Source organism: Pseudopipra pipra, chromosome 2, assembly GCF_036250125.1.
Source record: "Pseudopipra pipra isolate bDixPip1 chromosome 2, bDixPip1.hap1, whole genome shotgun sequence".
Classification (NCBI taxonomy): Eukaryota; Metazoa; Chordata; class Aves; order Passeriformes; family Pipridae; genus Pseudopipra; species Pseudopipra pipra.
This window is the reverse complement of record NC_087550.1, coordinates 30,940,980-30,968,049: the sequence shown is the minus strand read 5'-3', so window position 1 is coordinate 30,968,049 and position 27,070 is coordinate 30,940,980. Positions and strand designations below refer to the sequence as shown.

Sequence of the window (27,070 nt, the reverse complement as noted above, 5' to 3'; positions counted from 1 at the left end):
GTCCCGTGGTTCTCAGAGGAGGGTGTGTGTGAATACTTCATCCCCAAGTAGTAGAAAAACTGCTTGTTTCTGCAGGATGTTAAAAGCTGCTGAAGGGTCTGCTGGACATCTTTTGAGGGGAATCAACTCCATCTTTATCAGGTTGACTTTTTAGGCTTGGTGTGCACAGAGGCAAAGTACTGACAGAAAAAAATCTTCTATTTAGTCAAGGTTACCTTCCCATGAGGATATAGTTATTACAGAAGCACTGGTAGAGTCATGCCAGTTAACCTCCCTGTGTAAACAGGGTCTGGAATGTTGTTTTTGTCCTTGTAATCCCTTGAGAGGGCTGCAGGATCTAAACCCAGATTAAGAGGGTAAAACAATAAAGGATTGGATCCCACCCACAAAAAAATAGGGCTGGCAGCTATTCTGTTTGCTGAAACTTAGGCATTGATTAGTCACCCTGATAAGGTGGGGGTTTTTTCCTCCCCATTGAACTGGGGAGAGGGAGAAGTGAAATGGGTATAATACAGAGATGGAATCTAACCTCCTGTTTCTTTGGTGCTTGTTTTTGCATTAGGCCCTGTATCTCATCGCTACTAATGGGACTCCAGAGCTGCAGAATCCAGAAAAGCTGTCACCCATATTCCGAGACTTCTTAAATCGCTGTCTTGAAATGGACGTGGAAAAGAGAGGTTCTGCAAAAGAGCTGCTACAGGTAGGTGATGGGCAGCAAGACTGAACCAATACAATCACGTTACCCCGAGTGAGGCCAGGCTTAGGGTGAGATCTTGTTTGAGGTCTTAAATACTGCATCAGCTGAAGGCAGAAGCACAGCTAAGGTAACCTGCCAGGGAAAAAACAGCCAACCAAAAACAACAACCCCCAAACATACATCTATAATAAAATGTTAACAGACTGCTCCCTTTTTATGCTGTACTGGCTACTAGCAGCAGCTGTACAGCATGTTCTGTGTCCAACCTGAAATAATAGCTATGCCCCAGGCCTGCCAAATGCTGAGCCCTTAATTCCCATGGTTTCCTCACACAGCTGGCCATGACATCTGTATGTGTTGTCATGGTCTTGTCATGCTTCTGATTTGGACAGCAGGAAGGCTTCTAGCTATCGGATGTTCTGGCTGTCTCCTGTCTGGTGGAGAGATCACAAAGCTCTTTGGAATGTGCATGGCTTGCTTTAAGTGGAGCAGTTTGCTGTTACCACATTTTACCCAATACTACTCCTTACAGAGGTGATGGAACACAGCTTGTGAGTTATCTAAATCATAGAATGATTTGGGTTGGAAGGGACTTTTAAAGATCCTCTAGTTCCACTGCCCCTGCCATGTGCAGAGATACCTTCCACTAGATTCGGTTGCACAAAGCCCCATCCAACCTGGCCTTGAACAATTCCAGAATTGGGACAGCCACAGCTTCTCTGAGCAACCTGTTCCAGTGCCTCACCGCCTTATAATCAGATATTTCACTGAAAACCTGGTGTCTTAGTCTGAACTCCCAGTGCAAGTAACTTTACTGACTGGCAGAATGGCAATAGTTGAAAGATCACTTTTTCTCATTGACTTTCCAGTCCTAAAATGTGAGAGATCGGTTATGTCCTGTTCCTTGGAGCAGGAGAACATTTTGACTGCAACACTTCTGCCTGTTTTTAAGTACCTTGCAACCTCTGTTTTTTTACTGTTTTATTTTTTCCATCTCTGAAGCACGTTGCCTTAGGTGATGCTGAGTTTTGCTTGATCTTGAACATGTGCAAACATTGGATAATTTAGCATGTGTTGGGTGCAAATCTCTTCATCGCTTCAGGCAAGCCCTGAAATTTTGTGGTGGTAACAGAGCTTCTGGTTTCACCTATTCAGAGACTGAAGTAGGTTCTTAGACTTCATATGGGTCTAGGTTTAGAACAGCTGCAAGGCTTCTGGGGCATGTTCTTAAAAATTTAACCCATTTTCTTTTTGTTTCTTCCTAGCATCAGTTCCTGAAAATTGCAAAGCCTCTATCTAGTCTCACTCCTCTGATTATTGCAGCTAAAGAGGCAGCCAAGAACAACCATTAAAGTGGTGAAGTCAACACAGTCATCGTGTCAAGACTTTTAGATGTTCATTTCAGAGACTGAATTACCTGCCCCTCTCCCCTTCTGCTCCTTCTTCACAGGGGTGTTCTTAAAACTTTGACTGCCCTGAAGGGTGGCAGAGGTATTATTCACTGAATGTGAAAGGGCACACAAGAGGGACATGGCTGATCTTATGTAGTGAACTGTCTTTCCATCCTCGTGATGGGGATGGGAGGGGAAGAATATTTTGTATGGTTGAGAAGATCTTTCTGAGAATGTCTGAATATGACCTACACATAGTGAAGCCAGTTTGTTTTCATATTTCTTATTGTGTTTATTTTTAAAAATAATGTGGAGCCTTAGACCATGTTTATCTTAATAAATTAAATCTTTTGCTGGCTGCACTTTTCCTGCTTCTGCCAAGCTGCTATTACACCACCAAGGCTGCTCTGTGCTTTGGATGACTTGAGGAGGGAAGGAAGCAGGCAGCAGCAATGTGAACAGCTGTAACAACTGAGAGGGGAACAGGGATGTGAAGGTGTATCTCTCTTGCAGCACTGCTGGATGTTTCGAGGGAGCATGGACAAAGCCTCTGTGTACTTTCTGCAGCCATTGGAGAACTTAATTCATGGATGATCTCTTTGCCAATTTGTGTGAATTGGGCTCCCCTCCCACTTCCTCTTTAGTGTCAACTCAACTAATTAAACACATCTCAGAAATCTCTGTTTTAGAAGGTAAATCACAGGAAAAAAAATTGACAGAGAGCTCTTTTGAGGTTATTTTATTGTGCTGTGAGGTTTTTAGAGACCCTTGCCCTGTATGCTAAAGCAAACCGAGCAATTACTGTTCTAAAGATAAGATTGGCCTGCAAAATATGTTAAAAACTCTTGTTTCTTAGAGCAAGTCCAATGGAAAACAAACTCATCATAGAAGCTGCTTTCTTCTTGGAGATGTGGGGACATGAATTTTTTTAAAATGATGGTTTCTTTATGCTACTGATACCTTTGGTTGCTAATAGTTTGTAAAAATACCAGGAAACCTGGAACTACTAGAAGAGGGATTGGTTGTAAACACTGGGCTTATGTTCGACTATGTACTGAATTTTAATAAAACGACTGCTGTGTTTCTTAACTTGGGGCTGGGAGAGAACTGGAGAATTCCTTGTCACCAGGCAAGTCTGTTGGAGGGGCTGTTGCTTGTACGGTCAACGGGCGCTTGAATGTTTTGGATGAAGTAATAGAACCTTGTTTCTTACCCCATCTTCTGTAGTCTTTTGGAATAGCAAGTGGCTCCCAAGGGAGTAACTTTACACATAGAAAAAAGGGATAAAAAAAATGTGTATTATAACTGGGGAACCTGCTTTCTATGTGCTGCTTTGGTCATGCATGGGGTGAGTTTAAACTGTTCTGGAATAACCTCTCATCTCTTTCCAAAGCACTTGTGTTGCACAAAAATTCATTCCTTCTTCTTGCTGAGACCTGCTGCTGGCTCAGCCCTTTCCTCCCTGCACCTGGGGTTTAATTAAATATATTTTTCCTATTGGCTCCACAGTACATGACAGCTCTTACATCATCTTTACTGGGTGTAGATAGTTTGTGAGCTCTTTTGCTTCTGAGGGGCCTTCTGCTTTGTGCTGCAAAGTGGTTACTGTTTGACATGAGGCTGAAGTGTGAAGTCTTGCCCCAGTCTGCAGCCTCTCTCCCTGTTATGTATATGTATTTCGTCTCCCTGTAATAGTAAGTTTCCTCTCACAAAGCTTGTATCCAAGGATGCATTCTTCTGACAAAACACTGGAACTGCCAACCTGGAGAGGGATATGATGTATGGAAGAGCATGACATTGATTGGAGCTTAGGTGGAGATTGCAGAAGGAATGCTATTACCATTAAATAATTCCCTTTGATAAGGACCTTTGCTTATATTTCCTCTGGAAGACTCAAGATGGCATATATGGGAAGAAAAGAATAAGTGGCTAGATATCTCTTGCTATAAAATCGCATAGGACTGGTCCTACAAATTTGGCAAATGACTTTTTTTCTGACAGCATTTGGTTAAATTTGATCCACAATGTGTTTAATTTCTCTTTAATTCCCTTCTCTACTCCATCCTCTGCATCCCATTGATTGAGAACTTAATGCCCATGTGCCCCACCTGTAAGCATGCACTGGAGCTTATATTTCTGCAGTGAGATTTCTGCTAAATTTCCCTAAAGGTAGAGGAGGTTATTTGTGTATGTTTTAATAATCCTCTGGATTCTCTGTTGCACAATGGAAAGGGATCCACGCGAATGACTGTTTATGCTTCTTACACTGGTGATGTGCTTCTGTCTTGTTGACTTCCACGTTGAATCGGTCCTGCCTGGTTTCTGTTAGCTGCTTGAGAAAGGGGTTGCTTAAAGCCTTTCTTTCTCCACTGGGAAGCTGCAAGAGTGTGATGGCCATGCATGTGTGTCATCTTGTCCCAGGCTGTTTTTTCCCCAGTCATGATGGGTGGGTAGGTGGGAAGAGGAGGCGATTGCTACAGTGTGCCTGGACCTAGTTTCCAGTTACCAGACACATCATGTTTTGTTCTCAGAAAATCTTAAAAAAATTTTCTAGCTACCTTAATCTTAGGAGAATGGGATTATTTTTTCTATTTGTTCTGAAATGCATCCTTTCCTTCCCTTTACCTGTGAGTCGCTTGGCACCAGCACCTGTGTTAGCTTTCAGAGTCCCCTGTGGCATGTTCCTTTCTACAGAGGGCTCTTAAATAGCAACTCTCTGACTTAGAAGTTAACCTCTGGGGCTTATTTTTCTGAAAATATCTTGTCTCTGCTGTTATTTGAAAGCAACTCCAACTGCACAACTTCTTTGGTGCCTTTGCTGGTTTTTTTTTACCCCCTTTCTTTATTAACTGATTCACCTGAGTTGAAACCATTTTTAATCACAGCCCTTAATTATTTATTTGCCTGCTAATTTTGAAGTCTCTCTCCTCTATTAGAACATTAAATATTCAGTTGTCTGAGTGTCCTTTTGGAAAACTGGTTTCCTTTTTGAAGGATCTCAAGCAATCCTATACCAGAAATGATTTCACATTCTACAGTTTACAAAGGGCTTGGTGAAGGGAAAGGCTAAAACTCATCCTCTTTTCCTAAATACAATGATTGTCTTATTTAAGTATCAATTGGTAGCTTCAATAAGACTTTTCCTGTATTTCAAAAATGGGCATTGATTTTTATTACTTCAGCTTTAGGGTGGTTTTTTTTTAAACAAACAACTGATTTGGAGTTCGCTTGGGGCCAAGAGTTTGTGTGTGAGGAGGGTATGGAGACCATGTGGGAAGAAGGCAGATTATTTGGACAACACTCTCAGGCACATGGTGTGATTCTTGGAGATGTCCTGTGCAGGGCCAGGAGCTGGACTCAATGATCCTTGTGCGTCCCTTTCAGCTCAGGATACTGTATGATTCAATGGGGCTGAGAGTGAAGAGGCGGGGCAGGGGTGGAGAGGACAGCAGAACTAGCTAGTTGCAGCAGCAATAGCACACCTTTAGCCATCCCTAAAATGTCTTCATTGAATGGATGTGTTTTCAAAGGACATAAATCTGACTGATGAGTCGTTACAGGTTCTTCACTAGGCAGGCATTATGCTCCTACCACACTGCCTTCCCCTTCTAAACAAAAGGGGTGCAGGGATTTCTCCAGCAAGGAGGCTTCTTGAGAAAGGAGGTTTCCATGGAGACACTTACTTGACTTAAAGTATCTGGTTAGGGCTCGAGAAGAAGCTTGGGGGGTAAACACCATCGCCACAAAAGCCACTGTTTTGCAAAGGAACTGCTGCAGTGTTTTGTTGCCAACTTGATGCCTCTTTTTAGGGGTTGGTTTTGAAAAAGTCCTGAGAATGTTGCCTGGTTAGGAATGTGAGGTGCGTAAAAGCCTGTCTCTTCTTAGCTGAGATCTCTGTTAGTATCCTAATCCATCTGTCTCTCAAAATGCGGCGGGTTGGTGTAAGTAGGGCACATTTGCAGCAGGGTACTGTGCAAGAATGGATTGCAATGGTCTCTAGTAGGTACTTGCTTCCTTAGAACCTGCACTCCTTGGCTGACAGCAAAATTGGTCCAGACCAGTTTCCAAGAATAATATTTGTTTAAACCCCATTCCTAATACAGAGCTTGCATAGTCCATTTGTATGGTGAATGGCAACATCTTCAATGTTAAAATTGTTAAAAGTGAAGCCATTCTCCATTCATCTTCCCACCAAAAAATGAAACTTTTTAATGGCTTCTTATTTCAACTGAGAGAGCCTGTAGATGTATTTCGGGGTTGAAAGCCCAACTGGATGAAGTGTATGCATAATGAATGCTCTAGGATCTCATAGTTTGTTGCTAATGACAACTCACAGTGGCAAAGATGGGATCTTGGGGAAGCAGCTGCCAGCTTTGACAGGGAACGGTCAACAATAACAGAACTGCAGTACAGATGAGAGCTGGACAGAAACTTGCTGCCAGAATGGAACCTGCAGGGAGCAGTGGGAAGCAGATAGAGTTGGCCCAAGGGGTAGGATGAAGCAAGGTTTAAAACTTCAGTTACACAATTGCTGAGGAAATTCAAGGAGTGCCACAGCAGCCTGCTGCATCTCAAGGCAGCAGCATCTCTGAAGGAGGAGAGCAGAAAGGAGCCTAGGAAAGGAAAAGATACTGGAAGTGGAGACAGGAGCAGCAACATGGCTCTGAGTCACAGCCCGACAAAATTTAGCTGAAAAGGAAAAGTGGGAGGTAGAATGGAAGAGATGGCCTTGATGTGCCAAGGAACTGAAGAGAGAGGCCAGATTTCATGGGTATGTGAAATGGCAGAAATGAATTTAATTCAGGCTTCTGTGGATGACAAGCAGCTTGTTCCCTTCTGCCTTGCAGCATCGGCACAGTGTCTTTTTGAGATCAGCACGCTTTGGGATCATGTCAGCAGCTGCCCAGCTTTGGTTTTGTGTTTGTAAAGAAGGCTTTTTGCTCTGACTGCAGCTTTCTGCTGTTGGTAGATGTCTTTGTGTCGTGTCCCATCTGGAAATAAGGGGCTGTTGCAGTTTTAAAATCTGTTGGATAATGTATTTCTCTTCATGCTGTCTTGGCGTAACTCTCCTGTACTGCTGGGTTTGTTTAATGTGCCAGGTCAGCTCAGCCACTTTAAAAATAGAATTGAAACCTTAAATAAAACCTTAATTAATTACTCGGTTCTCCTTGACTTGCTATTTCAATGCCCCTTGCAGTGGTATTAGAAATGAGTGGGGATGCTTGAAGGAGGGGTTGTGTTTCTCTGACCTATTTTAGATTAATCAGGTCTTACTTGATTGAGCAAAGTGACTACACTAAAAGCTGTTGCAGCAAGTGTGATTTTCACCAATTATTTTAACTTGTTTGGACACAGTTAATGCTCTGGAAAGCAGACTGGGAGAAGGATCTAGACCACAGCTTGAAGAGGAAGAATCTTGGATGCTTGTTTTTCTGAGGTACAGCTTGGTCTGGGGCTTCCAGTATGGAGGAGGAAATCAGGGGAAAGTCTGGAATAGGTACCTATAACCACAGCATCACTTTCTTTCAGGGTTGGTGGGATGAGATTAATGACAAGAGCAGGAGGTTATCATCCTACAGACTAGTTTGCATAAGTGCCTCGTTGTCACAGGGAGCAGGAACATCATGATTTGGGGAGGTCATCTGCATCACCACACCCCCTCCTTCTGCACTTCATCTGCTTGTAAAACATCTGATCTGGATATTTTACTCTGAAGCCCAAGAGACCCAACCCAATGGTGAGAGGACTTTCTAAGGTCATCTAAGGAATGTGGGGCTGAGGAGCAGCAAGAAGCCCTGCCAAGCTGGGTGCTGAGCCAGGTTTTAGAGAAGGCACTGGGAGAAAAGGGAACACCTTGAACAGGGAACTCAACCAACTAGAATAAGATAATTCATGTTACTTCATTAAAATCCCCTCTGCCCAGAACAGATTCTGGGGCTGAAAACTGCTTTCCAACACCTCTTTTTTCAGGAAAGCCAGCAGAGAGAACCATCTGGCTGGTTTTTGCAAAGATGAGGGGCCCCATTTCTTGAGCAAGATGAATACTGAAGCAAAACTGTCTGGGATTTTGGGTGTAGCATCCCACATTGGATGTCTTTGTCCCATTAGATGAAGGAAATCTAACTGGGCTGTCACCACCTCCCCTTCATAGAAACATGGAATGGTTTGGATTGGAAGGACCAATCTAGTTGGTCCTAGACATCATCTAGTTCCAACTCCCTGCCATGGGCAAGGATACCTTCCACTAGACTAGGTTGCTCAAAGCCTCATCCAACCTGCCTTGAACACTTGCAGGGATGGGGCATCCACAGCTTCTCTGGGCAATTTATGCCTGTGCATTCTGCCTAATATCCAGTCTAAACCTGCTCTCTGTCAAATTGAAGCCATGTCCCCTTGTCCTGTCACTCCATGCCCTTGTCCAATTTCCCTCTCCAGCTCTCTTGTAGCTCCTTTAGGTACTGGAAGGTGCTCTAAGGTCTCCATGGAGTCTTCTCTTCTCCAGGCTGAATAACCCCTCTTCCTCCAAAGCTTCACAAAGCAGAGTACAAGGCAAACTTTGCTCCTAGGAATGTACCCCGCAAAGTGCCCCTAAAAATACTAATGCATTGGGTGTCTGGTGGCTCTACCTCCTGCCCCATGGAGAGGGCACAGTCTGTTTCTAAATAGCTACCATTTCCCATGATTTCTGGGGAGAATTTTCTGTCCTGGAGGCTTCTTCTCTTGAGATGAACTTGGCTGAGCTGCCCAGCAGTTGATGGGGGGGGTGGGAGATGTTGGAGAATGAATGATGTCAAGGCTTTAACAAATGGTTGGCATTGATTTTAGTGAAGTATAACTTGTCTGAGGGCTCTTCAGAGCTAAGACAACTTTTCTTGTAGGTGAATTCATAACCAAATTTAAAAATAAATAATTAGTGAAGGCTTATTGGATAGATGAATAGTTTTTAATTTCGGAGTCAGGTAACTAAGTCTGAAGATGTACACAAGGTGATGAGGCCCTGTGTTAGACCAGCTGATCTACAGACAGGGGAGCAGGGGAGGAAAGATAGGAAAAAGCTTTGGGGAACACACAGCTTCAGGTCTGAGCCAGACACAGCAAACTGGCAGCTAAATCCTAGTGGGAGCAGTTATTCTGTCTGTAACTGCAGGATATTAGTTTATTTGGGAATGAAGTGGGGGAATTAGCAGTAGAAGAAGCAATACACTTTTAGGTACGACAGAGAAGAGGTGCTCTTTATTACATGCTGCAGGGAAAACTGCAGCTCCTCACACAGAGGATGCTTTGCCTGGGTCCCTCATTTTCAGCAGCACCCGGAAGACATTCAAGTTTTGGTTCTGAAGCTCATTTTGAGGAGGATCTGTCTGTAGCTTGAACACGGTGAGCAGGGAGCTTGCCTGGGCTTGCTGAACCTTCCCCATTCCCAGGGCTGTGCTGCCCCCTCCCGGCACTGAAGATTCCTTTCCTTTTATGTATCTCATTTTCCACGAGCAACACAAAAAGAAACTTATGTTTCTTTTGGAGGATGAACGCTGGAGGGAGCCGGGGCACATCAGCATGGATAAGGAGATTGTCCTGACATGGAATCTGGTGTGCCGGTATGCCTGTTCCCCTGTGATCACCCCAACTCCAGCTTTGCTCCTCTTGCATTTTGGTGTTATTATCTACACTTACAGGTTTCAGCAGCCTCGTAAGGCAAATGTGTTCCCCTGCCAAGGCCATGAGTTACGTGTGAACCATCAAGGACAGGCCCTCTGCTCCCATCCCGGCACAGGTCCCTAATGCTGGGTCCTCTGTGTACATCGACAGGGAGGGTGTCTGCCAACACCCTCATGCTTCCTCAGGTCTGGTGGAACTTTCTGGTGGGCCAGGGCTGCGCTGACATACCAGTTAAGTCTGGTAAGGGAGAAGGGGCACATCACCACTGCGCCACGATGGCTGGCAGGATTGAGAGAGGCTGTGAGGTGCTGCTGAGCAGAGGCTTGTCCCCTCTGAATGCAATTGGGGTGAAGGGAACAGGACTTGTCCCTCACCCCACACCTTGTGCCCTAAAACCACTAACCTGCACAAATCTGGGGCTAACAGATCTTCTGGTAGTCAAGGTCAGGGTCCTTCTGGCCACATGTACAGCTGTAATGATGTCCAAGGCTCAGTAGTGCCTGGATCATGCCCTGGAGGGCAGTGGGCAGGTAACAGCCCTCTCTTTTCTCACCAGTGGAAAGCGATATGCACGAAGGGGGGAGGGGAGGGAACCTCTGGCACAAGAGGGCAGTGAACAGGGAGGCAAACTGCTCCCCCCAGCCCCACTCCCTCTCATTCCCCAACCTCATGGCTGCATGAATGGTGAGTCCACTACTTCTACTCTTCACACTTCCTAACCACATTAGGCTTTAACCCCACCTCTCACTCAAAGTCTTTTTGTTTTGTAGTCACTCCGAAGTACTCCAAGCTTTGGGAATAGCCCAGTCCAGGGATCGACACATAAGTTGTCCTATTTCTTTTGCCACCATGAAGAGTTCATTAGGTAGGTGCCAGCCCAGGAAGGACCGGCAAGAGATCAGTGGTAACACTGGGGCAGAGAGAGATGGTGGCGTCCCCACAGCAGGCACCATCCAGCTCAGGTGTCACCTTGTACCAGGCAGGGTGGGCTGGGTGCTCCCAGGCGTGTGCAAGAGCTTTGGCAATGTCACCACTGGCACTGGTGTGCTGGGGAAGGGAGGTCTCATTGATAGTTGCGCCCACTGACAAGCCTGGCTCTGCTTGCCTATGCTACCCACCCATGAGAAGGGTAAGAAGCACCCCCTGAGGTCTCTGGGCTCATCCTGGTGATGACAAGTGTCACTCAAGAGGCTCCATGGTGACAAAGCCACAGTAGAAGCAGCACAGCCCAGGCTGGGAGACATGGAACACAGGAGAGTTTTAAGAGCCTGAATGGGATTGTCCTAAATGGGACACTGGCTCTGTGTCCCCACAAAACTCATTGGGGCTCAGGGGCTCACAGGCTGCTCAGTTCCCTGAAGGGTGGTTTATAACCCTGGGACAGTGGGGGACTTTGCTGCAATATCCCCACTGAGGAGCAGCAGGTGTTCTCACCACTCTGGTGAAGAGAACCATCAGGGTAGTGGCTAACATGGGCCTCGAGATTCACCCACAAAAGAGGGGGATGAGGCAGGAGAGGGAAGCACAGAGCAACTGCCTGTGTGCTCATGAAACAAAACTCTGACGTGTTTCACTCCTGAGATCTGTCACGGTCCTCCAGCAATGTTTGCCACATTATGTTTCTTGGACACAGAAACATTTGGCCAAGGGATGTTTTATCACACCCTCTTCTTCCTCACTGGTCCTTGCATCTGATTTACCCCTCTGGGACTCCCTTGGCCCCTCAGGGTAACTCAAATTGCATCCTCTTCCGTGTGTTGCGATTCCCCAATTTCTGCCAGGAAAGAACAAAATGATGTCATTTCATAAAGGACAGCCATAAAATATGGAAGAAGGGTGAGAATTGCCCCTTTCCCCCTTTGCACACGGCTGTATCAGCCTGGCTGTGGTGCCAGCAGCCGTGGGAGAGCGGGCGGCGCGGAGTTGCTGCAGCAACAGCTGTGAGAGGCAGAGTTTGCCCCTGCCGGTTGCTTTGAGAACGATGTGAAAGCTCCTTCCATCCACTCAACACGGCTTGTATTTGTGCCGTGGGGCTGGTTCCCCACAGTTAGGTTGTGTGATAAATCCATCTGGCCCTCCTTTGCTGTCCACCCGAGCAATGTTGCTCACTCAGGAACAAAACTCAGAGACCCTCACTGAACCCCGGGACTCGGGAGGACTTGCCTGGCAATTCTGCCTACACAAGGTCATTTTTTGAGTTTATATTCTGAAAATAGGGGTAAGCTTTGCATCTGGTGGGCTGCATACTCCAAAGAAACTGCCATGTCTTTGGCACAACTTGTTGGGCTTTGCAACATTATCCACAGCCACTGCCATCCTTCAGGAAGGGACAGGATCATTTCTTAGGACCAAGTGGGCTTAAAAATAACTCTGATCAATTCAAGCAGCTGGAGAAGTGATGGTGAAGGAGATGTCCCAGAACGCAGGAGCAGGGTCAGGCCCTGTTTTCTGTGGAGGTTTGCCAGCATTTTGCAAAACCTGCTGCTCCCCATTTGCACGGTGCCTCTGCTTTACCCTGAGTCTCCCCACATCAACACTTTGCAGGAGCTGATGGTCTCCCTGTTTTTTTGATGTGTCAGAGCTGTATGTCAAAGAGTTCAGGCTGGGAGATGGCAAGAGGGACACCTCCCCCTTCCCCCATAGCCTTATCCTCTGGGGCTCGGTGTGAAGCTGATTGTCAACATCTTCATACTTGGACATGCTGCTCGTTGCGGATCTGGAGGCGTCTCTGCTCTCTTGTGATGGGGCTTGAAGCTGCCCAGGGTCCCTTTCCCCCCCAGCCCATCCTCTGTGCCTCCAGTGACTGACATTTCTACTTTTTGGTGGGATACCAGTTGCTGCAAATGGCAGATGCTGCTTGCCTGTGGCTGTGGGGGTCTGTGCCAGCAGACTTGTGTCTGCTGTCCACCAGGAGAATAAGGCCTGAAGCTTGGATCAGTTCAGGTCACCTCCTTCTCCCTCCACCTCCCTTATCATTCCTGGAAATGCCATAAACAGTGCCATTTCTGTCATTAATCTCATGGGGATGTTGTTACCTGCATGAGTCACCTGCTCTCAAGGCTCAGCAGCTGTTCTTTGTGCACATGAGCAGTGCGGGGGGGGGGGGGGGGGGACGATGGGGACACATGCTAGACTCTTTATGCTGCCAAGACAGTGTGTTGGGAGAGGGCAAATGTCCTGAACTGGGTAGGATTTAGGGTAGGAGAATGTGAATGTATGTATTTCACAACAAAAGACTCCATGGTGGGGCTGGCAGCTGGGCAAGGAGACCATCCTTGCTCCCTGTTTGTGCTATTTTCCCCCTGGTTTTATCTTCTCCTGACACAAACAGAGGCAAAACTCATCGGGTTCAAGGCTGACCTGCCCTGCTGATATCCTTGGAGTGGGTTCGTACAGCACCAGTCCCTTGCAGGCATTTCCTTTATGGGCTCATAAACTCCAAGGCTGGGCTTTCTGGTGGCAGGGCTCCAGCTGATCCTTGCTTGCCCTCAGTCCCAGCTTCTGGTAGGTCTAGGACATTGGCTGGGACACTGCGTGAGGATTTTGTAGTTGAGATAAGCCAGGGAACTCTGAACTGAAGACACTGAACCCAGAGCAACATCTTCCCAGCTAATTTGCTGGGTGTTTGCAGAGCAAACTGTGGTGCTGAAGGCTTTGCATCTCTAAACCCAGAAGAAAGCAAAACCACAGCAATATTTTAGGGCAGAGAACAGGGATATTTGGAGTTTCTTTGCTTGTAAGGAGGTAAGGCTATGGTTGTGCTTTTAATAACCTTTTTAATTTTTCAGGGCTCTTCCCTCCACTGTAGGGAGCTTTTTTGTGCTGATGATGTTACTCAACCCTGTCCTCTTATCCCCATGGTACCCCTTAGAGTTCATCCACAGCTTGAGGATGCAGCAGCTGGAAGAACAGCAGCCTGGGTAGGGATGATGGTGAAGCCCCTTCAAAAGTTTTTTTTGGGAGTGTTGACCCTACTACTGGCTTCAAAGGCAGAGCAAAGTGCTCATGCCCTCTGGGCTCTCCACTCCTCCTCAAATCTTCCAGGCCATCCCCATGCTGTATCTTCCCTTAGTATGGACCTTCAGGACCTTAGTGTGGCCTCGTGATGAAGCTGAGCTCAACATGGCCACAAATACATAAGAAGAAAAATCCAGTGGATCAACTCAGGAGATTAAGACTGCAGGGTACCTGGAAAAGCTGCTGCTTCCTAAATCTCATTAGTGCCACCAGCCTTCTTAATCTCACCCTTTCCTGCCTTATTTATCAGATTTCCAGGAATCAGACCAAAAAGCAACTAATATTTCTAGAGGCTGTCGAGGCTGACACACAGTCCTATGCATTTTTACTCCAGCCAGCTAAGTGTTAGCTGGGAAACCAGCAATAAAAACAGCTGCTTTTACCTCCATGTCTTGTGGTTCCTGCATTTAATTCCAATTCCAATTCCTATTCCAATTCTCCCAATTTCAAAGGGGGACTGATGTTATTTTAGGACCTAGTGCAAAGTAAGGATTAGCAAGACTGTCTTAAAGGAACTCTTATATGCCTTCTGCTCATCATTAGGTTTCAGAGCGAACCAGGCTGTCATCTCTGTAGCTCATCTTCTAATTAAAAGTTTCTCTTTCTCAAAAACTGCTGGGCCATTATTTCTGGCCTGTTCTTGCTCTCTCTGTTTCCAAGAGCAGTCTGCTGATTTTACTTTAGAGGGACCCCCTGGTCTGTCTTTTAATCTAACAAGAAAAAACTCAATGTGAGAAACCATAGGGATGAAAAAACTGCACCAGTGGTGTTTCAGAGAGTCCTCTGAAGCTGGAGGGAATGTTTTTTTTAGCCTTTCGTGCAGTGAAGAACTTCTATGGAGCAGGAGAAGCTGGATGAGGTTGTACAGTTTCCTATCCTGAGAAACTTTATGGTGGGATTTTGCCTCTCTGAAAGTCCAGGGTGCATTGGAGGTTACAAAACACAACCTGCTTTTGTTGTACTGACCTATCCCCTCTCCCCCCTCAAAGGAAGTTATAACTCTAATAGGATTTAGATATTAAAGCCCAAAACCATGTAAAAAAATAAGTAAAACAAGCAGGTTTTGCACCGGGGTTGCCCACAAATCTGCTGCAGTGGATTCCTGCCTGGGGCTTAGAGCTGTGGAAAATATTTTCATGAAGGAGGTTCAGGAGCTTTAATTCTGAGGGTCAACGATGACACATCTTTCCCAAATATCCTTTGGGATACTTCCTCAAATCCCATCCTCTGGACACCTAATTCTGCCAAGGTGGGATGTGAATACCAGCCTCTCCTGTTCTGGGTGGGTGGGGGATAAATCAGCCAATCCCAGGTTCGTCTTCAAGTCCCTGGCGTCTCCTGGAGCAATGCAGCGAGGAGCTGCCTGTGTCCCATGATGAGATTTTAATTTTTCTAGCCTTGGGGACTGAATTTATTAAGCCTCTCATGGCCCCTCCTACCGTGGGAGGGACGGCTCCAGCAGCCTCCCTAATACCGGGTGTCACACAGCGGTGCCACCATTCGAGTCCCGGAGTGTCACAAGCAAAGGACACAGCAATCCAAGTGCAGCGGAAAACAAAAATAACCCCTCCATGTGCGTCACGGCAAGGTAAGCTACTTCTCCTCTCCTAACTCTCAAAGATGCTCCTGCCTGCTGAACTTCATCTCTGCCTGCTCTTTCCTGCTTGCCTTGGAAGTTATCACCGAGGTGGAGGGATTTCTATCACTTTTCCTTTGTTATCTTTGGACTTTTGAGTGTGTTTGTTGGGATGTGGCAGCGGGTGATTGATCCGGCTCTCGCCTGGGTTGCAGCGAGAAACAAAGCCCAGGGAGCTGGAGAATAGGGAGAAACGGTAACAAAAAGGGAGGGAAGGGGGTGATTTGTGAGCAGGGAGGTTTCTGGTGTTTTGCTGCGGAGGAGAAGGTGCTCGGCAGTCCTGCTTCACTTGGGGTCCGTGCTGGATAAGTTGGCTGTGACCTGTTAAGAGGAGAAACGGGAGCTGGGATGAGCCGTGAGCGGTGGGTGGCTGGTGGGGTCGCTGTAGCCGGGGCAGTGAGGAGGGAAATGTCGGCTGAGCATTTGCAATTCTTGGGATAAAGGGCTGTTTCCATAGTAAAAGGGAGAAAGGAGCCTCTCTCTTTCTTCCTCTGAACTCGCCTAGCGTGTGAACGGGGAGGTTGACTCGATAACAAATAACCCGTGAATGGGTAACATCTGGGAACAGCTGTAAATAATCAGGACCTGGTTAGAAAGGCTGGAAGCAACACTGTGGTCCACCATCTGCCCCGCCGCTGCACATCACTCTGAGAGTTGTGATGGGCAACTGTTTGGAGAGCAGTTCGGTTCGCAGCTGAAAGCAGGATTTGGCCCTGGCTTTAGTATGCTGTTGTTGTCCAAATGCTTCCACATTATCTGTAGGTGTAACCACAGTTAGCAATGAAACAGGGGAATTTTCACTTCTAGGAAAGAGTGAATTTTAATTCAGGATCAGGCACTCAGCTGATGTGAACCTGGGGACCGGCGCCGGGCCAACTTTGAGTTGCAAAGTCCAAACTTTGATTAGCTGGAGGTCCACCCACTAGTGCACATGACCTTCTCTTCACTTCTACACTTTCTTTGGGAATCTTGACCTCACAATGTAGCATGTCTCAGGACTTATCCCCTGATAAATCCTAAGAGGTGACACCAGGTAGAAGGACAAGAGAGACCAGAAATAGTTTCCTACAGCTGCTCAAGGCTTTTAAGCTGCATTTAACAACAAAAAAAGGTATAATGTATCATGAGACCAGCTGGATTTTAATTAAAAAATGTTCTGAATGTGAAGGGAGCCAAAGCTGTCGCTTCTTTTCTAACTTTGCTATTGAAATGTTTAAAAGGTGTGCAAGATTTTCAGGGCAATTTGAAATCCTTGCAGAGAGTACAAGCACAAAGCTTGTTCTCACGACCAGTCTTGTGACTTCCTTATTCCATGACACTGGACCAAGGAGGTGACCAAATGGTGTCTTTTGAGCTTTATATATCACTTGTAATGAAAATATAGTTTTTTAGATTTGGTGGTTGTAGCTTGTTGTGAGACTGCCTACATCTCAAAAGATACCTCTGTGAAAGTTGTTACTGTGCAGCTTTGCTTAGTGTGATAAAGTATCAGCCAAAATAAAGGAGAAAGTTGTTTCAGATGTTTTGTTTTGTTTTGTTTGTTTTTTTTTGTTTTTTTTTAAGAAGCCTGTGGCAGTTTGACAGTGTGCTCTTCGTTTCCTTGCAGTGTGGAAGGCCAGAATCCCTCCTTCTGGCAAACCTTTTTGAGTTACCACCCATCAGCTGAGACACATGTGCTCCACTCTGGAGCAGATCCTGCTCAGTGGCACAGCCCCAGCTTGGTGGCTTTGCATGGGGGACAGGAGGCTGCAGGAAGCTCTGGGGTGGTTATTCCCTGTAGACTGCAACACCATGCACATGTGCAGCCTCCCAGCCTGCTGCTGCTGCTTCGGTCCAAACCTGATTCCATGTCTCGGGATATTTTGCAGGAAGAGGTCTGTACCTCATCTTGGAATGATCTCCTATGTTTTGGCTTGTAGAACTGCCCCAGAGACCCCTGTGATGTGCAACAAAAAGGGGTCTTGGGCTATGTTTTTGATGAGCAGGTAGGATAAAAAGTTGGGAAGATTCTTTGGATTCCAGGTCTTACTGAAAGGAAAGAAAGGAGCTGGTTTGGGTAGAGCAGCATGGAGACATGATTTTGATGGACTCTGGACCATGCCTTCATGGCAGGATGAGTCCTGAGGGTACACAATCTTGGCTCCACATTGCAACCTCTGCTCCAGCTATGGACACATGGTGTGAGGGAGCTGAGCAGCCTACCTGCAGGTGCTCATCTCTTCATCACCTTGTCCTCATCCTGGTCTTCACTTGCTGGACACTGCTTTTCCCGCAGCATTCAAAAGAGGACCCACAGCTGGCTGATTTTTGGTGGCTGAGGGCCTGGCATTTTAAAAAATCCCAGTAAAAGGAGGCTGTCTGTGGGTCATGTTCCCTGTAATTCTCCTCACCAGCAGGACATTGGCATTTGCTGCACTTTTTGCCGTCTCCAGGAAAACAGGAGGGAAGAAGAAGAAGCAGTGGAATTTAGTGGATTGAACAGGAAGATGTCCCTGCCCATGGCAGGGAGCCATGGGCAGGGACAGTTGAACTTGAAGGTCCATTCTGTGATTCGTTGATTTTATGAACACACCCATGTCCTGGTCTCATATTGGTCCTATTCTCCTGTCACTGTTTGCCTTGCCAGTCTTTGTGGTGCCCCCAGGGAACATGGGACATGATGAGAACCTGCTCTCAGGGTCAGTCTGGACTCTCCATCCTCCTGGCCTGGGTCCTTTCTGATGGTTGGGCAGTTGTAGTTAGTCTATGTGAATCTACAATGCAGTAGCAAGAGAGAGAGATGAGAAACCCTGTCCTGGGACTCATCCTCTGTAGGTCTGGTGCTAAAAGAAGCCTCTTGGGGCCACCACAGTGTACCAGCTCTTTTCTTTCGTCAACAGTTGCATGGAAAGGTGACAGAGTAAGAAGTTAACTGTGATGGTGGTGCGCTATAATAGCAGCAGGCAGGGAAATAGGGCAGGGTGGGGTGGGGGTGTGTGTACATGTGTGAATGAGGTTGTGGCTGCTGCACATGGGGGCCGTTTTGACGTCAGCTCCAATGTTGGGTGTGAGAAGAAAGAAGCACATATCTGCAAGCAGGGCACGGGATGGGAGCAGCTCGAAGCATCACTTTATGCCCACACGCTCAGGCTGGAGTCTCATTGCTTGTGCAGAAATGCTTTAGAGTCAGTCCTTGCCTTACTCTCCTGCTTCATTTCCTCTGTTCTCCAATGCAACTGTGAGCAATTCCTTGTTTCTCCAGCTTCCATCTGCTCCAATTAGGCTGGAAGCCCCTGGATGGTTTTCAATCCCCGAGACATTTGTACAGCACTGAGCCTCAGTGACAATTACAGGTCCGGTCCTCTCTGCTGCCGCAGCCCCGGCTGCCGCCACCGTTCCAGTCTGGTCCTTTCGGCAGCTGCTCTTAATCACTGACCTTAGTTTGGAAGGTCTCCAGAGCTGGAGAAATGAAAGACACTTTAGAAAATGGGGAGGGGGGAATTGGCAAAAGCTGTTGCTTTTTAAAAGACTACTTATTTCTTAAGATGTACTTGCTACTGATTAACCTTTGCTCCATGATTGCTTTAATTGATTCATGCCTTAAAGCTGTCAGAGAGGTTCTGTGGGGTCATGGTGCCTCTTAAGTGCTCTCTTTGCCTGCAAAGCTTTTAAGAATGTTTTGGTTGAGCAAAACCCAATTCTTGCAAGAAATGCAGGTGAATGATGTTAATCCTTTTACCTTCTCCATTCCCTAGATTTTCCTGCCCTCATCTTAGTGCTTTATTGTTGTGACCTCTTCCTTCCCTCCCTGCTGCCAGTTGGCAACCTGCTACAAAGCTGATGATGTCCCTTGTTCCTCTGCAATTCATCATGAATGCTGTTTGGGGGTGGGAGGGTTGATTTTTTGGCTCTTCTGTGAGAAAGAGGCACTGAGGGGTTGGGAACTACTGCCTGTTGGTGTCTTACATGTCTTACAGTCCCATGGGACTGCCCATGGTCTCCATGACTGCTTTAAGTCCCCCCATGTGCAAAATTTCTGTGGCTGTCTTTGTATGATAGCAGGGATAGACCCACAGGAAAGGGGGAGATAACCCCCTGGCAGTTGTGCCCTTCTTCTCTCCATGCAAAGGTGCAGAAGTTCCTTGAAGTTGAGCTGGCAGGGCCAAAATGGGCTTGCTGGGTTTAAGTGATGAATGGCCTTTTGCTGTGGGCTGGGTTCTTGCCCTGGCACTTTGGAGGTGGTGTAAGGCAGTTCATCTGTCCTATTTAGACATCTGCCCTTGGATGAGCTGAGTTGTGCCATATCTCTTTGCTGGCTGGGCTGGGCGATCAGTGTGACCACTCAAAAACAAAGGAGGTGGTGCACAAGGCTGAGGGAGCTGTGGATGTTTAGCCTGGAGAAAAGGAGACTGAGGTGGGACCTTAACGCTCTCTACAACTACCTGAAAGGAAACTGTAATCAGGTGAGGGTGGGTCCCTTCTCCTAAGTAACAGAATGAGAGAAAATGGCCTTAAGTTGCATCAGGGGAGGTTTAGATTAGATATTACGAAAAATTCCTCATGGAAAGGATGGTCAAGCATTGGAACAGAATGCCTAGGGAGGTGGTGGAGTCACCTGGAAAAACTGTGTAGCTGTGGCACCTGAGGACATGGTTTAGTGGTAGGCTTGACAGTGCTGGATTAATAGTTGGACCTGGTGATGTCAGAGGACCTACCTATTCCAATCCTAGTGATTCCGTGATTCTAACTGCTCTTCCAGGAAGACCAAAGGAGGAATGAAAACACCCACCCCAAGCTCTGCATCTAAATAAATCACTCCTGTCCTCCAGGATGCTGGGATGTGAGGGCTAATGGGTGCTGATCCAGCAGATCTGACTGGGCTGTGTGACCTGGGCCCTGAGATGGTCCATCAAGGGTCTGCCCATGGGTTGTCTACACTGATCTTCTTGCCTTGCTTAAACAAACTCCATGTTTCACATGGATGAAAATCAAATGTGCCACACAATCCTCATCTGCTGCTCTTATTGCACTGTTGGCACAAATCTAAATTGGGAAACTGAGGCTCTGGGTGATGGCTCTGCTGAGCCCATGGTTTGAGTTAGGTCAGGAGATTTGTGTGCCAAACTATCCTTTTGCTCTGAAATGAGTTCCAAACTTTTCTGACGTGGCTTATGCAGAAATATGGTAGTGTTTAATTAGCTGGAAGGGATTTTTCTCTAGGAACAGCAGAACCACATTCTTATGGCGCAAAAATGGACTGGCCCTTATGTGTTTGGATACTGTCAACTAAATGGAAAAATTTCTGGCTGGTGACATGGAAAGCACCCTTTCCTCCCTTTTCTTTTCCTTCTTGCAGGGTGTTTTGCTCCAAGGCTTGAACTTTAACACCCACAGCTTGGGGGAGGGCCAGCACCGGTGTCTTCATTGCAGTGGCCATCCAGGGCCCCTGTTCTTTGTCCGGGCTGAATAGTGCTCTGCAGAGCTGCTGAGCTGAGGTATGCAATCTGCAAACCTCTTTTCTTTCCCCCTCTTGGCTCAGAGGGAAAGTCTTCCCTCAGATATGATGCTTGTGGTGGTGTGCAGCCCTCGGTGGGGCTATGGGGCCAGAGGGGGTCCCCCACGCTGTGTCCCAATCTCCTCGTCTCTGCTTAACAGCAGGGCACAAAGAGCTGCTTAGGCATTCCCAGGAGCAGAGAGGGACCCAAGCCAGGGCATGCTGAAATGCACAAAGTAGGATTTATCTTCAAAGAAATATTTCCCTCCTTTCTGAGCTCTTTTTATTTTTTTTTCCAAGGGATTTATTCCTCCTCCTCCCCTCCCCAGGCAGGCTTTGAGGCGTGGAAGCACTTTTTGCCTCCCCACAGTGGCTTTTCAATGGTGGGAGAGCGACTTCTTAGAAAGCTGCAGGCCACCCAGGGGCAAAGCCCGGGGCTGAGCACAACTGCACGCCTTGCTGCTGGTGACATTGCACAGCCATGAGCACAGTGAGAAAAAAGCTCTCCCCTTCTCCTGTTGACCACGCTGAAGTGTGGGGAGCAGCATTGCACCCCAAACTCGTCATGTGGAGTCTCTGTTTTCAGGCTTGACCTGGAGGTATGAGCTCACTGATGCTCCTAATTCCCTCTTTGTGTAGGAAGGTGAGACCTAGGCACGGATATCTCACTGCAGCCATCTGGGATCAACATCTGGCTGGGTGATGAAAGATCTGTTTGTGGTCACAGATGGAAGGTCGCCCTTCCTGATCCTTTTTAGGGCTAATTTCTGCCTCTGCCTACCTGTACTGCCCAGGGGAAGGATGCCAGCTTCCCCAAAAGGCTCTCTCCTTACTGGAGGGGTACCCAACACTGAGATAACATGTCCTATAACCCAAGCTAATGTGTTATATATGAAGTATATGAAGGACCTCAGGGTCAAAACCAGGCAAGACTCTGCTGAGGGGTCTGGCACCAGCAGGGCCAAAGATACCTGGTGTCATGCTCATTTCTGCAATGCTGGGAAAGTACCTATGGACCCAAGAACACCTGGATCAGAATATGCCTGAGTCCAGCCAAAGACACAGCATTGTGAAAAAAAATCTTTCTCCACCTCTTCTTTTTCTTCCTTATTTTTTTTAAAGCGACTATTCAGCTTTATTCAAAACACTCATTTTGCTCCTTGCAGGCTCCTATTGTAGCACCGTGAGACCCTTTTACAAACACAATTATTTCCCTTTGACTGTTTCCACATGAAGCTGAAAGCATTTGTATAAAACACATTGTAAATGCTCTGAGGCTTGGCCAATAATTTCCTGGGCACACAGTTGTTAATGTATTCTGCAAAGTGCTTTGAAGATGAAGAAAACCAGCTGTGATTTATAATGATGATGAGTATGATTAAACAAGGTTTCTGCAAGTAGTTGTGGATAATGAGCTATCCCTGGGGACTGGACATTGGGTACAAACATGCGCCAAACACAGAATCATAGAATGGTTTAAGTTGGAAGGAACCTTAAGACCATCGAGTTCCAACCCCCCTGGTATGGGCAGGGACACCTTTCACTAGACCAGCTGTAGTGGACTGATTACAAGATGGAGTCTGCTCCGCCATTGTCTCGAGCATGGAGTTAAAAAGCCTGGATGCCACAGCTAGGCTGCTGCAGGAGCCGAGCTACTTGCAAAAGCTCCAGGAGGCACCTAGCAAGCAGGCAAAGGCAGGCAGATTAGCAAAAAAAAAAAAAGATAAAAAGTTGTTACAATGAAAAAAGGCGGCAAGGACTTACTCTCCCAAATAAGATATTCCAGGCAGATCTTACTTGGAGACTGGGGAACCAGCGAATGGACACTCAGGGCCCATCTTGGTACCAGGCAAGCTTTGCTGGGATACTGGTGAACTGAGCAGTGGGCACCCAGGGGCTACCACGAGGAGGGCATTTAGGGCCGTGCCTGGGGACTGCTGGGGGGTTGTTTGAGGATTGCTGCGGGAGCTGCTGCCACTCTGTTACCCTGCCGGTTCGGCTCATTCCTCGGAGGATACAAGGCGACCAGGGAAGAGGCCCAGCAGAGAGAGATCTACCAGCTTGCAAGCCAGCAGCATTTCATGGTGGTGGTAACTCCTGCCCTGTGCTTTTAACAGTTACCCTTAGCTTTCCCCACTTTTCTATATTCCTTCTTTGTCTCTGCTCTTTTGTGTTACAAAAAATTGAATTATCATTTTGGGATCCAGCATCTGGCCTCATTTGTGCCTTAATCTCAAATATGGGAATGTTTTAGAACCTAGTTCCCCTCTGCATCTAAGCGGATTGGAACACCAGGTTGCTCAAAGCCTCATCTAACCTGGCCTTGAACCCTTCTAGGGATGGGGCATCCACAGCTTCTCTGGGCAACCTGTGCCAGTGCTTCACCACCCTCACATGAAAGAATTTCTTCCTAATATCTAATCTAAACCTATGACTGAGCAGGACACACCACCTATTTCCAGCACAGCTCCTGCTGCATGTCCTCTGTGATGGGAATAAGTCCCTGTGCAACTTTAATAGATGCAGGATTTTGGCAGTATTTGTTTGAAAAGGGCTTGATCATTTGTGTCTGTTCAAAGTGTGGTGGGATGTTCCAAAACACAGGACATGAACCTTGGTGGAAACCCCTCCATATCTTTAGAAACCACAGCCACTACATGTTAGAGGTGTAGTGCAAAAAAATGGAGCCGTTATTTCTTGTTAAGCCCTCCTACACCTACTGCTGTTCATTGTTTCCCATGTTAAGCCCTGTTGGTTTTTTTGCTAATGGCTGTGTTCTCCATCTCAAGCCAACAGCTTAACAGTGCATGAGACGTGCTTTGCACACATTTGTTGCAGGCTGTACGTACCCCCTGGGATTCCACAGAGAAGTAAGGTATAATTAGGGCTTATAAAGAAACTGTTGAAAGTCTTAGTGATAAATTATAATTATCATCTGCCGGGGAAAAGATATAGGGTGTATCTTCTATCAGAGATTATGACTATCTCTACTTTATTTGATCCTTTTTCATTTCCTATGTTAAATCTCATTAATTTCCTGAAGAGAAACTGAAGGCAGATGATAGTCAAATAAAAGGGATCCTGGAGTGGGATCCAGAGCCTTGGGCAGACTCTGTAAGGTCAAAGTGCAGGTTTAGGAGATGGTCTTTGCTGATCTTTTTTGGCTAGTGGCAAGATGTGTGTGCAGCTCATGGTGATGGTGATCAACCAGCAGCTTGCCAGGAGGTTGTTTTTATTCCTTTGCTTCTGTTGGTGTGGTGCTGTGGAAGAGTCTCAGGGGAAAGGACAGGAAATGATGCCCTAGAGAGTGGTGGGATGGCAAAGAAATTTCCAGGCTAAGGAGCTGCAGATGCTGGAGAGGCTCAGCTCAGGCTCAAGGAATCTCCCTAGCATGGGGTTCGCTTTCTCTCCAAATCCCTTGGAAATAGTGGCATGGGCAAAGTGGGCATCACTCCTTTCTCCTGCTTTCCTACACCACCAAGATTCTCAGGACAAGCTGGCCATGCAGGTGCATGGTGCAGGTGAAATTACCATCTCCATGTCCCTCACATGACTCCTGTCACCTATGTAAATTTTTTTCCCCCAACTCTCTTCTTGCAGTGGACTGCAAAATGTGTTTGTAATATCTGGAAAGAGCCTGCATCCAGAATCACAGAATAGGTAAGGTTAGATGAGACCACAGTGGGTCATCTGGTCCAACCTCCCTGCTCAAGCAAGGTCATCCTAGAGCACACTGCACGGAATATCATCCAGATGGTTTTTGAATATCTCCAGTGAGGGAGACTCTACAATTTACCTGGGCAATCTGTTCCGGTGTGTGGTCACCCGCACGGTAAAGAAGTTTTTCCTCATATTAGTGAAACTTCCTGTGCATCGGTTTCTGCCGGCTGCCTATTGCTCCACCAAGAAGACCCTGGATCCATCCTCTTTGCACCCTCCCTGCCCACATTTATACACGAGTTCTGAGGCTGAACCAGCTGCCTGCGCTGCAGCGCCTCAGCTCCCCGCCCGCGCAACTCCCCCCCCCCCGCGCAAATCGCCGCACAAACTGCACCCCCCGCGCATCTCCCGCGCATCTCCCGCGCATCCCCCGCGCATCTCCCGCGCACCCCTCGCGCACCCTCCGCGCACCCTCCGCGCACCCTCCGCGCACCCTCCGCGCACCCCCCGCGCACCCCCCGCGCAGCCCCCGCGCACTCCCCGCGCACCCCCCGCGCATCCCCCGCGCATCCCCCGCTCGCTGCCCCGTGTCCCTCGCGCTCCCGGCAGCGGTTTAAAACCGCCGCGGCGCTCCCGGCCCCGCCCGCTCCTCGCCCGATCGGCTGCCGTGAACTTCCCGGCCCTGCCGAGGCTCTGCGCTGCTGCTGCTCGGGTGTCCCTGAGCTCGGGAACTCCCCCGTACAGCCTGACCTGACCCTCATCCCTTGACGTACCTCGGTCGCCGCTGCTGCCGCCTCGTCGAGCGTGTCTTACAACTTCTTCCTGCGTTGTAAGATGTTGTGTGGGAGAAACCTGGGTAGATGCCGGGGAAAGGAAAGAAATACTTGAAAGACCCAAGGGAAAAAGCTATAGGGCAATGCAAATTTGGCTGCTGTAGCTGTTTATCCCTTGAAAGATGAATGCTCCAGCCCTAGAGCACCCAAAAAGACACGAGATTTTAATCCTTGCTCATGCACTGGCCTCTCAAGCAAGCTCCTCTCTGCAGTGCTTTCAGCGTTCAGGCTGTGTGACTGAATATGTTTCCTGATTTTTCTCTCCTTCTCCTTCCTCTGTCATCCCCCTCAGCTATTCCCCATGTTTTTCATCACTCTCTGTGAAGCAGTGGGAAAGGAGCAGCTCTGTCTGACTGCCTGTGATTATGGGAACTCTTATCTGCAAGCAAACGAAGTCTCTGTTTGCCAGGGAAAAACCTGAGGTTCCTGGGGTTTATGGAGCAGAAAAACATGTGTTAATGCTTTCATGGCTCACTTGTGAAGGAGTCGTAAACCTCGGTGCCCTACTGATGCATGTTTTCCAGCTTGCTCTTTGCTCCCATGGCTTTCCCAGTGAATGGATTCATTTGCTGTTTCCCTTCTCTAGCTATTTAACTTTTCCTGGTGGAGATGGGCAGGAATTGCAGATGATCTCTGAGCTTTAAGAAAACTGTGCTTCAAATCTAGATGCAAGCACTGTGAAAACTCTTGCTAAGTCCTGTCAAGGACTGAACTGTTTCAAATCCTAACCTCCTGTCTTTTGGCCTCTGCATCTGCCATTTGTTTCAGTGTTGTTTGACCCTTAGGTGGTTGTTGGGTCCAGTTACTGGGGTTTTATCTTTCTTAGGATCAGATACTTGTGAATTCAAACTGTGCCAGTATTTGATGTGGTCTGAGGCACTGCAAAATCAGCCAGATCGTGTGAGAGATGTTGTTATGGCTTCTGAATGCCTTGTCCTAGCTGTAACAGCAGACTGGTATCTGGTGACCAAGGATCAAACTTGGAACTGTGGGTAATGGAGAACTTGAAGTGTGGCTGAGGGGAGGTTGTGTTAAATGAAGCACAATTACATGAGAACATGGAGATGGACCCAAGGGCAGGAACCGGGGAAAAGATGTGGCAGTAAAAGAGGAGGAGTGATGTTTGTGTGGAAAGACACAGATAAAGAGAAGAACAGAGTACCTGGACATATGAATAGATTTTGAGCTGAGAAGCACCTTTCTGACTGTCCTTGTGTCTGTCTTTGTCTTCCTCATTCTCACATGGGACTTGCCATATTTCTCCTGGACTTCTCTTGGAGTTGCCACTGGACTGTTTGCTGATACCAGCAACAGCTCAGTGTAAATGCATCACAGACATATGAATCTTGCAGAGCTGCAGAGGAAGATGAGCTCTTCTTAGGAGTCACTGCCTTCAGAGTAAAGCAGCCAAAATATTTTATGAGTTGTCCCTGGTCTTCCCAATCCCTGTCAACTCTTTTCTTTGCATCTCCACGCAAGCATCACCTTTTGTCTAGTGCCTCGAGCATGTCTTGTGCTTCATTCCTCAGAAGAGACCCAGCAGTCTCCAAAGCTATGGGGCAGAGTGGCTCAAAGGCTCCCATTTGCTAGATGCTCTGTATGCCCAGAGGGAGCAGGAGAAGACTCAAATCAAGTCATGATCTGGGGCTTGGAAGGGTGATTTCTTCTTTGGATTAGAGCTCACTGATCCCAGTAGATGTGGTATAA

The 27,070-nt window shown here is 47.3% G+C and overlaps 2 protein-coding genes and 1 long non-coding RNA gene across 13 annotated transcripts in view; 2 read left to right on the top strand and 1 right to left on the bottom strand.

Moving 5' to 3' along the window:
- Positions 1–7,245, top strand: part of PAK1 (p21 (RAC1) activated kinase 1) — an 89,202-nt gene extending 81,957 nt beyond the window's left edge. For all 8 annotated transcript variants that reach the window (XM_064644855.1, XM_064644859.1, XM_064644852.1 and 5 more), the window contains 2 exons: positions 563–700; positions 1,963–7,245. In XM_064644855.1, coding sequence (XP_064500925.1) covers positions 563–700; positions 1,963–2,049 — 225 coding nt within the window. In that variant the 3' untranslated portion in view covers positions 2,050–7,245. The remainder of the gene's footprint in view (positions 1–562; positions 701–1,962) is intronic.
- A 6,893-nt stretch (positions 7,246–14,138) lies between these two features.
- LOC135409396 (uncharacterized) lies at positions 14,139–24,885 on the bottom strand. Its single transcript, XR_010428163.1, has 2 exons — positions 24,667–24,885; positions 14,139–15,718 (listed from the first exon to the last, which is right to left on the bottom strand). It is a non-coding gene; the product is annotated as an uncharacterized LOC135409396 (long non-coding RNA).
- GDPD4 (glycerophosphodiester phosphodiesterase domain containing 4) overlaps positions 15,255–27,070 on the top strand; it is a 38,725-nt gene continuing 26,909 nt past the window's right edge. For 2 of the 4 annotated variants that reach the window (XM_064644847.1, XM_064644845.1), the window contains exon 1: positions 25,156–25,359. The gene's annotated coding sequence lies outside the window, so the exon portion shown is untranslated. Of the gene's footprint in view, positions 15,350–25,154; positions 25,360–27,070 lie in introns of those variants that run through there. The other 2 variants (XM_064644846.1, XM_064644848.1) reach the window with 2 other exon arrangements.